The sequence below is a fragment of the Cyprinodon variegatus genome, unplaced genomic scaffold (assembly GCF_000732505.1).
Source record: "Cyprinodon variegatus isolate N-32 unplaced genomic scaffold, C_variegatus-1.0 Scaffold808, whole genome shotgun sequence".
Taxonomy (NCBI): domain Eukaryota; kingdom Metazoa; phylum Chordata; class Actinopteri; order Cyprinodontiformes; family Cyprinodontidae; genus Cyprinodon; species Cyprinodon variegatus.
In genome coordinates this window covers 367,265-380,823 of record NW_015151261.1, presented here as the reverse complement: position 1 = coordinate 380,823, position 13,559 = coordinate 367,265, and the positions used below count along the sequence as shown (strand labels likewise).

The 13,559-nt window shown below is 37.3% G+C and overlaps 1 protein-coding gene across 3 annotated transcripts in view; it reads right to left on the bottom strand.

Moving 5' to 3' along the window:
- Positions 1–1,448: 1,448 nt before the first annotated feature.
- The window catches only part of LOC107098765 (vitamin D3 receptor A-like), a 70,041-nt gene continuing 57,930 nt past the window's right edge, over positions 1,449–13,559 (bottom strand). Inside the window, exons 1-3 of one of the 3 annotated variants that reach the window (XM_015396606.1) lie at positions 5,958–6,045; positions 3,425–3,572; positions 1,449–1,984 (exon numbers count right to left, since the gene is read on the bottom strand). In XM_015396606.1, the coding sequence (XP_015252092.1) occupies positions 1,834–1,984; positions 3,425–3,570 (297 nt within the window). In that variant the 5' untranslated portion in view covers positions 3,571–3,572; positions 5,958–6,045 and the 3' untranslated portion in view covers positions 1,449–1,833. Of the gene's footprint in view, positions 1,985–3,424; positions 3,573–5,957; positions 6,046–13,559 lie in introns of those variants that run through there. The other 2 variants (XM_015396605.1, XM_015396604.1) reach the window with 2 other exon arrangements.

The following is a 13,559-nucleotide window of genomic DNA, read 5'->3' as shown; positions in this document are numbered from 1 at the left end:
CAAAACTCTCCTCCTCTTGCATGTTTCTGCTGTCCATAGCGTTCCTTGACATTGTTGTTGTTAAGTGCTACTTGGTCCCAATGTAATTTCCCATTGGGAATCTACTAGCACTAAGTTGCTAACTGGTTAGCAAGATGCTTCTGAGAATCCAGTCACAATCAAATGTGCTTGCGAACCTTCCACCACAACAATCCCGCCCCATAGATAAACGACCAATAACGTTCACTATATTCACTTGTGTAAAGTCGTGCACCACTCGGAGAATTAGGAAATGCAAAAGTTGGAACAGCCGTTTCCCAACAACTTCATCTTAAGTAAGTTAAATTATGTTCGGTAGGAATCCTAATCAAATTATTTAAAAGTTTCAGTAAATTGACATTTTGGAACATGGCGATGGTGTCTGACAAACCGCAGCAGAAAAACGCTTCTTTTTTTGGTTCATACCGAGTTACGCTGAACATGTCTGGAATCAAACCGTTGTTTTAAAGCTTATAGCCACTGCTCAAATAGTGCTACAAAGAATCTACAGTGATGTCTGGAATGCTTCTCACTTTTCACTGCCCTCCTGAAATACTCAGCGCTGCTGAGGACAGCAGGCTGCAGACGGACTGAGGAAGCTACCTACTGTTTATTAAAGCATTTTCAGATATCATAGGCACTGATCCTGATACCGAACCTTTATCAATGCATAATAGAATGTGTGAAACTGGATCTAAAATTGACCATATAATAGGATTGATCAAGGTTTGAATAATATGTTACCAGATATAAATTGAAGCTTTTTAGGACGTGAACTGGCTTAACCCCAACCAAAGAGGGTTCTTTTAGTTTCCACTGAGTTTTGTGTAACTAAAATTATTGTTTTTACCCAGAAGTAAACGCAAGTTTATCAATAAAGGTGTGTTGGTTTTCTCCGAAGGTGTCGGAACCAGATAGAACAGGTCAACTTTCCGGCTTAATATGTATGGCTCTGTGAGCACTACCGAGGCAACCCTTTCATTTTACGATTCATTAAACTGAACTCCATCCAAAAACTGATAGATGCAGATCAGAGTCGGTCCTTTGCATCAACAGGCTGATATTTTCAGCTGTTCATACATTTTCTTTTTTGTAATGATTTAATTTAATCATTTTTTGTTTAACTTTTTTTTTTTTTTTTTTTTAGCACTGTCATTTTTTACAATAAAACAACCTGAAAAATCTGCAGCAGTATTGGGGATCAGGTCCACTGATGTCAAAATAACCTTTATGAGTCGATTTCCAGTACAAATATTCCAGATCATGGTAATTCTAGTTGCTGGTAAAGATTCTCAGTCGCCCATGTCATAGCCATTCCAAAAAAGTAAAAAAAAAAACAAATTTGAAGATGTTTCGATTAAATTCAAAATGTCAAATTTGGAATTGAAAAGCTTCCTAGATGGTAAGCGAAATGTCTTCAAACTAGTTTTTTACTTTTTTGGAATGTTGTTCTAGTTCCAACCGTGACTTGAAAGATTATTTAATTTTTAAATGATGACGCAGCAAATCAGCTTACCAGAACTCTTTCCTTAAAGAGCTGAAAAAGGAAACAAATCTCCCCTGTTATCATGTCATGTTTCCTGTATGCTAGAATAATGTCGCCTCACAGCCCCACCTCCGATTCTGAAAACATCTTCAGCACAAAGTCTCCAGCGGTTAATTACATCACACAGCAGTAACGGCTAAGTGAGTCTTGATCAACCTCCCCTCTCATAATCCAGGAGTCTTCTGGGATTACTTCAAACATGAAGCACAGTTGAAACGATGAACAAACTGCTAATATGGAGCGATAGTACCTTTGGAGTATCAAAGTGTTTAAAAGCCACCAAACTCACATTCTTTCATCATGCCGATGTCGATGCAGCGTTTAAGACGACAGGCTTGGCAGTGGCGCCGGTTGTCTTTAGTGATGGTGCAGCTCCCGTTGAAAGGACAGGTGAAGGAGGCTTTACGTTTCATGCTGCGTCTGTAATGAGTGCAAAATGTGTTCGGTAACTACACAGAAAACAGCACCTACTTCTGCAGAAGTCTAAGAGGAATAAAATGTATTCAAAACTATCTAGTTACCTGGTGATAAATGGTCTACAAAAATGTTTTTAAAACCAGATTTCCAGTAAAATTTGGATGTTTTTTCTTCCGCTTCAGTTAGTGAGAGGATTAGTGACTTGAATGAATAATGGATGTTTCTGAAAGCATTGAGAGCAGCCTCACGTGGTCGGACGAGATGATGTCATTATGAACCCCCACCTCAAACTGTAACCATACATTAGTGAGTGTGAAACACAGCTATGAAGTACAGGTAGCAGCCACATGTCCAAGAAGACAAGACCAGTAAAGTAACAAAAAAAAAAAAAAAAGAATCATAAATCATTAATTTCTGGATTGTTAACACAAATTAAATATCCATTAATATCATCTAAACTAAAACTACTAAATGATGAACATCAATGCACCAACTCTGCAGAGCATTTCTGCAGAGTTGGTGCAATAACCCAAGTCAACGTCTATGTATTCTTCCCTTAGCTCTCTAATGAGCAGATATTTTTATATCTAAAGGAAAGATATCCCAGGAAAATGAATCTTTTTTCCTTTTTATTAATGCTTTTTTGTTACTATATACACTCTTTTTTATATTATCTGTCATGTTTTTATCTTTAATGGCATGTACTCTATATAAGCTACTGGAACCAGAATTTCCCTGAAGGGATAAATAAAGTCTAAGTCTAACTTTTCACTCTTTAACAGAGAACAAGAGCTTTGATAAAATAAACTGTTTACAGCTGAATATTAATTGTATGGTTTGTTTTATAAGTGAGACAAATCTTGCATTTAATTGCTGTTAAATATAAAAACTTGCATTTATTTTATGGGATTGAGTCCTTAGAAAGAAAAAAATGAAACCTTGTATCAACTGGAAAAAATCCTGATCATTACTTAGCAACAGTAATCATGAACTCTGCAGAGATTCCATTTTCTTAAAGCCAACTAAAATGTCATGTCATTTCAAGGCATCAAGCTTTACTGAATCCAAATATATCTAAATGCTATTAATATCTTCAGTTTAAATTCCGGATCATTTAATCTAATTTAAATTAAATGCCCTTCAGTCCAATTCCATCCTATTTGTGATGGAGTCACTACTTTAAGCCTTTTGCTACAAATCAAAAATGATTGTTAAATACTTTAGATAAAAGAAATGCTAAACACCTTTTTTTCAATTTCTGTTTTTGATGCTTAAATGTTCCAATCCTTACTGGGTGTTAGTTTTAAAATAAATAAAACTAAAAAGAAAAAAAAAAAAAGCTCTTTAAAAACTTGCGATCCTCAAAGTTAATTTAAAGGGCGGTGTTTTCTCTTAGGATGACAGCCTGTCGATTATGTTGGCTATGAAAATGCATCAACCCACCTAAAGAAGCCCTTGCAGCCCTCACAGGTCATGGCGTTGAAGTGGAAGCCGGTGGCCTTGTCCCCGCACACTCCGCAGATCCGTGGGGCATTGCGGTCGAACTCGTCGGGTCCAACCACTGACGTAGTCACCGTCATGGGCTCCATCACTACCCAAAAAAAGAGGGAAAAAACAGAATTTTAAACCTGAGTGACAATAAAGAAATCTTCACTCCGAGATTAAACTAATAAACCTACGAGGAAGAAGAAGCAGCAGAGATATGAAACGGATAGGAAAGGTAGAAATGTCTGCCAGCTATAAATGAAACTTAAAGAATTGACGCGTGTTGCTCGCTCTGACAAGAGGGACGTGCCTTTTCTCTTTTTATCCAAACAGGCTTCAGGCTATTAGCATATGTAGCACTGACAGCCACACTCTGCATCTTTCAGCTACTGGCTAGATGGATTAGTTCAAGTTGCAGCCACACACACACCCACACCCACCCACACACACACCTGCGCCCATAAAATCTGCAAAACGGCGAAATAACTGTCATTAGATAAAAAAAGATGACAGAAAGAGGATCCTTTTCCAAATGTTGTGGAATAGCCAATCCGTCAATTACTGCCAGTTCCCCACAGTGAGATTTTTCCACACTTATACCATCTGGACATAGTCTATGAAATAAACAGCAGTGGAAACCGACGTGCAACCATGTTTAAACCAATTCCATCAATCTTCAGTAAAGGACACTGCAGAGTGGAGTTGGATTGAAATATCCTCTAAAAAATATCCTGACACAGGAAATGTTTGAGAAACAGTTTCTATTCACTGAAAAATGGTAATTGATTTATTATGTGCCTTAATTGATGCAATCTAAACATCACCTTGCCTCTAAATAAATATGTTGCATTGAATTCACCAGATTTAACAGGCTTACAACAAACAGGCAGAGCTTTACTGAAACTGAGTGTTTGACAGAAAAATTAATAAAAGGCATTAATAAAAGGCCAAATTGTATGATTATTACAAGTTGTATACATTTTATTACATAATCAAGCGTCGTATCAGAATATCAGCAATAGTGACAAAAAATTTGTGTTCCTCCAAATGCACAGCAACACCAGCAGCAGCAGCAGCAGTCTAGTCAATAGTAACAAGTCTGCCGCTCATATCGACCAATTAATGCGCTAAATAACAGCACCGATCCAGTAACACTGTTAACAATTAAAATCAGGAGCTCAGTTCTTTCAGTCACTGCAATGAGCACAATACACAAGCCGCTTTGTAGCCTAAAGGTAAACAAATAGCTCAAAAAACCATAAATGGAGTGAATCTGTAGGGAACTTTGAAATGCAGAACATCGAGCTATTCATGGAAATGACTTGAGCTGCATGAAGAAAAAGACAAACATGTAAATTTGGCATCATGATAATAAATGCCGATTAATCAATGTTTTAACAATTTTTTCAACTGAAACACCAAATAATGAACTATTTCCCAGCTATCAGAAGTACAGCATCTATTCCCACATGAATAAAACCATGATGCTGTGTTTATTCTCCTCTTATATCTTATACTGTAAATGTAAACTTAGTCCAGCATTTATTGTGATGTTTGTGGATTTAGGTATGTTATAATAAATAGGCTGGTTTATGAGTGTTGATGCTTGGAGATGCAGCATACCCCACATACACTGTGTATTTATCTTATCAGGGATGTTTACAGCGTCTCATTAATTCTCTCCCATTCTTGCAAAAACACATAAAATAAAAATAAAAAGAGAGAAAAAAACAAGCATAGCATCTGATGTCTGACGAACCTCGACCTTTTCGGTTTAGACAGCTAAATTCTTTTTCTGTCACATATTAATACAAGAATATTAGAAAAAGACTTTAGGTATTGTCAAACTATGAATCTGTAAAAATGGAAGAATCTGGTAAGGAAGAGAAAAAGATGGCTTATTATTTAATCCTGTTATATAAACAATAAATGCAACACTTTCTATTAAGCTGTGATAAAAGTGAGACAAAAGGAGAATATAGATGCAGCGGTTAGAAAAGACAGTTTTTAAAAGAGAATATTAAAGGCGGTTTATCGGCTCTCCTAATGAAACTGCATGTTGCGGGGATTTGTTTTTACAGATTTTTAGAGGTGTTTACTCCCATCTTCCCCCATTTCACCATCTGCATGCTTTTAATTATTCACCTGGTGCTACACCAGTAAACAAGGCTGTTTTTGTCACATAATGACAAACAGTGTAGGTTTGGTGTTTTTCTCCTGGGCACATCTGGCCTGTCAAAATCACACTTATGCTTCACCAGAACAAGGCGCACTCATGGCTTTAAACCACTGCTATGCAAACCCAGGTACTTAGAGCAACACTGAAGGTTAGCATGCATTATAGTTATATGTTCTCACTGCATTTCTTTGCAGTTGCATCAGGTGTTAATTGTCAGAATACCAGCGTCAGCAGTGTTTATGTTTTTACAGGGTTTCACTCTGACTGGGATTCCTTTCTTCCTCCCTTCGTATTCTCAAATCATTTTCTTACCTTTTCTGCCTTTTTCTTCCCCTTTCTTTCAATGCTCATCAGCATTAACCGCTCCTGTCTCTTTGTCCTTGTTTCACTTAATCCGAGGCCTACTTCTGGCCATGTCTGCATCCCACAGGCTATTTTATGTAGCCACGTGAGTCCTGCTTTATTGAAACCCACCGCACGTACCCCTCCCCCCCTTTCTTTGTCCTGATTTAGATGTCATTTGAGAGGTGATGTGAGGACATGTCCCCTCTCTGTGAACTGTTGTGGAAACAGGTTTAATCTCTGTTATTAAGTCCTTTTACACCCAGAAGACAGTTTCATATTAGTAGTAACATTTATATCAAGACAGTTTTTAATACAGAGTTTATACAGGACTGAGTAACTCTAATTGAATGCTTTTTAGTGCTCGTTTAATGCTAATTTTAATGCCATCAACAAAGCTGCAGCCATGTCCCGGATTCCTCGTTTTCCAGCCACTTTAGTTGAAGTTTGCATTTTCCCTATTCTCTAGCTTTTTCTCCGCCTTGAGCTTCTTTTCCAAACATACGGCTTTACGATCAACTGGAAGCAGTTCCGCACAAACACTCAAAACCAGTTATATCTGATATATCTGAAGAAATTGTTTTTATAAATGTTTTTTTTTTAATAAAGCATTTTAAATGCCAGAATAATCATAATAAAAAATAAATTTAAATGCCAATTAAGGCCTTAATTTAAAAAAAATATATAATTTAATGGCTTTTAATTATTTTTAATGACCCGTTGGAACCCTGTAATAGAAGTAGGTGGTATTCCTATATTAATCATTACTTCTCATAAAAGATCTGAGATATACATATACATATATATATATATATATATATATATATATCTATATTGTGAGCATTTTTCTATTATCTTCTTGCTGCTGTAAACACCAGAATTTTCCCATTGTGGGACAATAAAGGGATTTTCTATTCTATTCTATTCTATTCTATTCTATTCTATTCTATATTATTGATGGCAAATAAACACTAACTGCAGCATTTAGTAATTCAACAAATAAAAGTATTTCCCATCTTTGAACTTCTGTCTGTTTTTAGAAACACTGAATATAACATTAATTGAAAAGTTATTTAAAGTCACAAAAAGAAGTAGAGAACCCAACAATGAAAGTCTTGACCTCAGTAGTTAATTCTGTCGGGGAATTTTAGAGCTACAGGATATTGTACTGTTAATGTGTCTAATGGTGAAATGTGATTTTCTGATGGTTGTTATATTCCAACAGAATCCTTTCATTTACCATTATCCTAGCGGGGCGCTCACACCAAAATCTTTTCTGTCTGTAAGTGTCTTGGGCTGTAGGACAAAGAGCCTCAGCCAAATGGAAGGTAACAGCATGTGTTCACCTGTTCACACTGACAGTAAACACAGACTGAGTGGCAGAGACATCACAAACATCTGCAATAAAAGCTTTCATATCTGCATTATTAAATGCCCCCAGAGTGTCAGGATAGCAGCAATAACTTAGGCTAACTTAACGTATGCCTAGGACTGAACCATATGGCATAAAAATATGATCTCCGATTTATTCCTAGCTATCGGAGCAATGTAAATCAATTATTTTCTCACTTAGTTTTCACAATAAAAATGAAATAAAATTACTTACAGTACTTCAAAAACAAGGTTTTGTTTTAATACCATCCCCTGCAATACTGAGCTACTTGTGACCTGCTGTAGTTTCACACATTTACTCACATAAACCTGCAAATATCTTAACTTCAAAACTTAAGTGTGTGATGAAGTTGTTTCACTCTGCCTGTAGTGTCAGAAAACAAAGCTCCTCTAAAATCTGCAAACCATTATTACTACATGATAAGCAGCTATAGCAGGGGTAACCAATTAAAGATCAGCGGGGTCCGAATAAAGAAAATCATCAACCAGTAAAGGTCCAGAGACATTTTTAGTTATAATCTGTTACTTTAAACAGAATTGAACACTGAGATATAAAGATGTTTTAATGCTTCCATTTAATTTTAAACAAAAAAAATAATAAAACACAGAACATTTTTCCATATAAAAATCTAGTTTTTTAGTTTAGTAGAGAGCAACAATTGTTCAGTTTGATTTATAGACAAATTTCCTGATTCAAATATTTTATAAAATACCTGAAGTGAACGTTTGTTTTGTTTTTCTTTCTTTTTTCTGTCTTACTGAGAGCAGTGGGCTTTATTCTGCCCTCAAGGCTTTAAATCTGGGTTTGAATGGAGACAAAGGTATTCTAAAGCACATATCAAGGTTCTCATTCTGAGCCTGGATCCATATTTATTGTTTATTCTGTTCATGGTGGAGAATCCTGCTTCACAGCAGCAGGTTGAGCCAAACATCCTCTAAATGTTCAGGATCATCTTTGAGCACCATTTCAATTTTCTTTCATTAGTTCACCACAGTTCTTCCAGCAGTCCACACTTTCTCTGTTTTCTTTTTCTCATCATCTTCTCCTTCTTTCCCATCGCCCGGCTTGCTACAGGTTTGTCTGCTGTGTCTAAAAGTAGCAGCAGCAGCAACCCAGACTGACAGCAGCTCATTGGATAATTTGGATCACGTGTAGCCTGGTGCCGGACGATCCGGAAGGCTTTACCGTATTAACAGGAGAAGCGGCGCAAGGGAAATTAGACACTGCTGTCTATCAACATGCAGTAATTTATAAATGTTTTAAATAAGGTTGGGTCCGGATTAGCCAGCAGGTCGGTCCGGATCCGGGCCGCGGTCCTCTAATCTGTGACCTCTGAGCTATACAGTAGAAGCCATTAATAATTTCCCCAATTTACATGTTGGCCCTTGGCTGGTCCCCTAAATTCCTTTTTAAACATCAATATTTGTACTAAACTATTCTTTCTGTCATGATTTGTGGACATTAAGATCTAAAGAGAAGCGTCATCTCCTGGTCAGACCCTGTAATTCAGTGAAAGGGTGGAGTCAGAGGTAAAACATTCTTGGTTGGAGGGGATTTTGCTGGGAGTCGCAGGGAAGTGAGCCGCCATTCGGATGGTGTTTGATGGGGAAGGGCCATTTTAAATGGCTGATGCTGTAGCTGTAGAACCATTTCCAGGCTGCAGATGCACATTGAAAACATAAGAATCTGGCTCCATTTATGAACATCACACATATGCTTGAACATAACTGAACGTTTTCTTGCATTTTCCTTTGAAATAGTTACGCCCAAAACCATTTGTACTGTAGGCTGATTTAAGCTTAGAGCTACTTTTCATATTTTAACACTCCTCAACACTGGAGGCGATATTAAAGCTTAGGGTGATGTCACATCAGAAACATGCAAAAACTGAGAAAAAGAAATGCAAGGAAAATGATTATTTGATCCTTTATCTAGAGAGCTATAAAAACATTTGATGTTTTATGTTAATAATTGTGAATGAAACATACACGTACTGTTTTTCTGAAAAAATAAGTGTTCTTATTACAAAAATTTTTTCCAGAGATTTAGCATTTAACTCCCCATGAAGTGTTCCTTCGAAGGTAGAAAGATGCTGTTTACTTTCAAAAGAAAACTTGTTTTTTTAGAAAGAACCTGCTGACCCCTCAGATCCTGTTTCAGCCTTGTGCTCCTATTACTCACTGCGAGGGTCATTCCACATGCAGGCAAAAAAAAAACGGTAAAATGAAAAACACAATATAAAACTAGATAGAAAAAATATATCTTTTTTTTATTTAACCTTTATTTAACCAAGAAGTCCCTTGAGATTGACATCTCTTTTTCGAGGGAGACCTGGCCAAGACGGCACACCAGTTAAAATACAAACAGAAATACAACATAGACAAAATCTCACATAGAGGAAAAGACAGGTCACATAAGGTAGTTACATTTTTGAATTACATGACATTTTAACATGTTAACATGGCCTTAAATTCATTCAAATATATCTAAATATTTAGTTTTCTTTAAACAACTCAACCATATTTAATTTCAGATCAATCAAAGCCGAATTTTAGGGCCATGTTTGTAGTCGTTCTTTTTTAACGCCGTGAAGGAAAAAAAAAATTCGTTATAAAAATACATAATTAGTCAACTGTAAAGAAAAGCTATGGACTGCTTTAAAAGATTAACAAGAAATCATTTCCCTCCCGTATTTCTTTAGGGTTTTAAAGGGATGAGAAAAGCCTTTATCCAAGCTAATTAAAAGGGCATGTGTTGTTAATTTACCATGATTGTAGATTAACTATACAGAAAAAACAAAGGATTAAGAGGCCTGCAATAAAGAAAGACAGGAGGAATCTGACCCAGCCTCTTTTAAAAAGCACTTTCAAAAGCACTAATTTAATTGACACGTTTTCTATGGTGAGTTTTTGGGGTAAACAATAGACCTAGCTTCCCAGCACTGCACCAGTCTTTTTCACCAGTCTTCTTGAACTAATGCAAACAAACATCTCCCATCTGCCAGATTCTTCCTCCATTGAGGAGGCTGACCTCTGATCTCCTGGTGAAAATGGCAGGAAAGAAGATTCTTTTCCCATCGGGGACACAATAAAGCATCTCCCCATAACTTTAAAGGCTGACAGGTTTCTGATCAGCAACCAATAAAAGAGAAAAAGAACTGATTTAGGTTTGAAATGTGAAACTCAATACAGATGGTAAGGCAACTTCTGGGAATTCAATAATGGTTTTGATAGCCTGCCATTATTTTTTTTAGGTTCTCAGGATTCTTTCTGATTAAAAATAAAAATATTCAATTAGTGTACAAAGCTATTTACTTCCTTTATAAGGGAGAAACCAATAAGTGTGGGATGGATCCTAACTACTTTACTCAGAGAATAAAAGCTGGAAAGATGCATCTTAAATAAGGTCTCATCATGTTATACTTGTAAACCGGAAATTGTAATATTCTAATATTCTTATCTGTCGGCCGAAGCTTAATAAAATTGAAATAAAGAATACCAAGCTCTTATTATATTCTACTTAAACAAGTATGCATTTTTTTTTTATCTCAGACCTCTCTGATTTTCTGACAAGTCTTGAAAACATAACCTTAATTCCAAAAAAGCTTTCTGCTTTAAATAAAATCCCCTGCATAGTTTCACATGAGACTTAGACGTAACCTGAAGTAATCATGTTGTGCATTACTATCAATGCTGGAGGGCAACACAGGATAGAGCAGAGCGCTCTATGGGTGGTACAACAGGGAACACGATGTACTTTTCCCACCAGCTGCCAGAAAGTGGGCCTCACAAATGGCTAACTCAGACTGGAATCCAGTAGTTCTCAATAAAGCAGCAGACTAGCTGGATCTCAGGGGTTCCGGTAAGAAAAACTTGTCTGTCAAACATATTAGAGTGGAAAGAAGAGATGTTTATGTGTATGATGAGTGCGGCCACAAGAATTGGAAGTTAAACACTACATAACCCCAAACAGGACAAAGATGAAGATGTATGAATGAGCTCATTTCCTGCATTTATTTAGTCCTGGTTAGTGATTCAATAATCTATTTTTTGAAGCAAAATAGCAAATATTTAATGCACAAATTCTACACTGTTCCTGCTAAGTCAAGACCTAAAAAAATATGAATGGGCTGCTTTGCCAATTTTTTCCTCCCAAAGAAATTCAGGAAAGGTGTTATGCCAACGACAACAATGGTGGTTTGTACCCTGCAGGTGGTTTTCTGTATTGTTATTTTGCAGGTTTAAAACAAATAATAATAAAAAAAAATAGAATCTCAGTATGAAAACGACAACGACCAGGACTACAGAGAGGAGGTGGAGCAGCTGGTGGACTAGTGCAAAGATCCTGAACATGGAGAAAATGAAGGAGATCATCTTGGACTTCAGGAAAAGCCGGCCTAACCACGCTCCACTGCTCACCAAAAGGCAGTAGCACCAGATTCCTGGGGGTGCACATCACAGACACCCTCACCTGGACTATGAACACCTCCTCATGGGTCAAAAGGGCACAAAAGCGCATGTACTTCCTGAGGAGAATGAGGAGAGCCCACCTGCTCCCACCCATCCTCACCACCTTCTACAGAAGCACCATAGAGAGCGTTCAGACCAGCTGTCTCACTGTGTAGTGTGGAGGCTGCAGACTAGAAGAATGTGAGAAGAGCAGTGAGAACAGCAGAGAAGAACATAGCTCCTCTTCCCTCCATTAAAGACATTTCATCCAGCAGATTCTGCATCGGTTTCTTCCCCACCGCCTTGAGACAGCCGAACTGTTGAAAAAACTCTAAATCATGTCAGAGACTCTGCATCACACTGATATCACCAAACCCAAAACATTTGCACTATATATAAAATCAATGCTCTGAACTTCCACAACAATGCATGTTTTTTTGCACCATGTTTTTTTTTCTCCCACACTGCTTACATTTGATCCGTGCTGCACTTTATGAAATGGAAACGTTCCTTTACTGTCAGAAAAGCTTTTTTTTGTGTACACTCTGTGTATACAAAATGACAATAAAAGTTATCTTAGTCTAAAAACAAACAAAAAAAAACCCAATGATTGCTTAGCAATGATTTGCAGAAGCTCAGTGACCTCTGTCAGAATTTGAAGAGACCGGAGGATGCAGTTTAAGGCAGTAGTTCTCAACCCTGGCCCTCAGGTACCACTGCCCTGTGTTTTTAGGGCCTACTACCTCACCCTACCCACTTCTTACTCGTTTGCCAATGGAAGGTCGACCATATTAAGCCCCATTTGAAACATGTACAACTGCGAGTGGCTTATTAGACCCTCCACAGCAAGTGTTTCCCCTTTAAACTGGCCGGGCAGCACCAAATTGTGTCACGGAGGGCAGGACGTATAAATGGAAGTTCCACATGTGCATTGCACACATTCAAAGAGAAACACCTCATCAACAATTATCATTTCACACAGGTTATATAAATCGTTTTGTTAAAGTCTTAATTGGTTTGACAGGTTATCGCACTTTTTGTTACAAATTAGTATAACTAAAAACTGTGGGCCTAATTAAATATTTTGTTTGGTCTATTAAAGTAGCTTTTATGTTATATTTTATTATTAAAGGATAAAATCAACAGCACACACAGATTCACCTGTTTAAGCAGCAGTATTAACACAGTTAAAGTCACTCAGGGTTCTTGAGCCAGACCCTTGACTGCTCCTCTAGCGCCGCACATTAGTTGGTAGCCTTAAAAAAACAAAAACTATGTTTTTGGGGAGTGTTGGCCAAGTGGTTAAAGCGGTGTGCTTGTTTGATCCCCACAGCGGGCACTCTGGGTTCCTGAGTGCTAAACCTGCTCACTGCTCCACGGGGGCCGCACAATGGCAGCCCACTGCTCCCCAAGGGGATGGGCTAAATGCAGAGATACATTTCTGCAGTGTGAGATCAATAAAGTTCAGTTCGATTTTACACTACAGTCAACCATTGACCCATTCATGCACATATTAATATAATAGGTTATAGAGGTAACAAAAACAAAGCAAGTGGTACGTTATGACCCGGGTGCTTAAACAGGGTTTATACAGGAATGAGTAACTCTAATGTAATGCTTTTTAATGGTCTTAGAAATAATTTTAATGCCATCAATAAGTATATATACATATTAGGGATGGGAAGATTTATGAAAACCGTCAGAATCGTTCGGTTCGACTGTCTCGGTTCG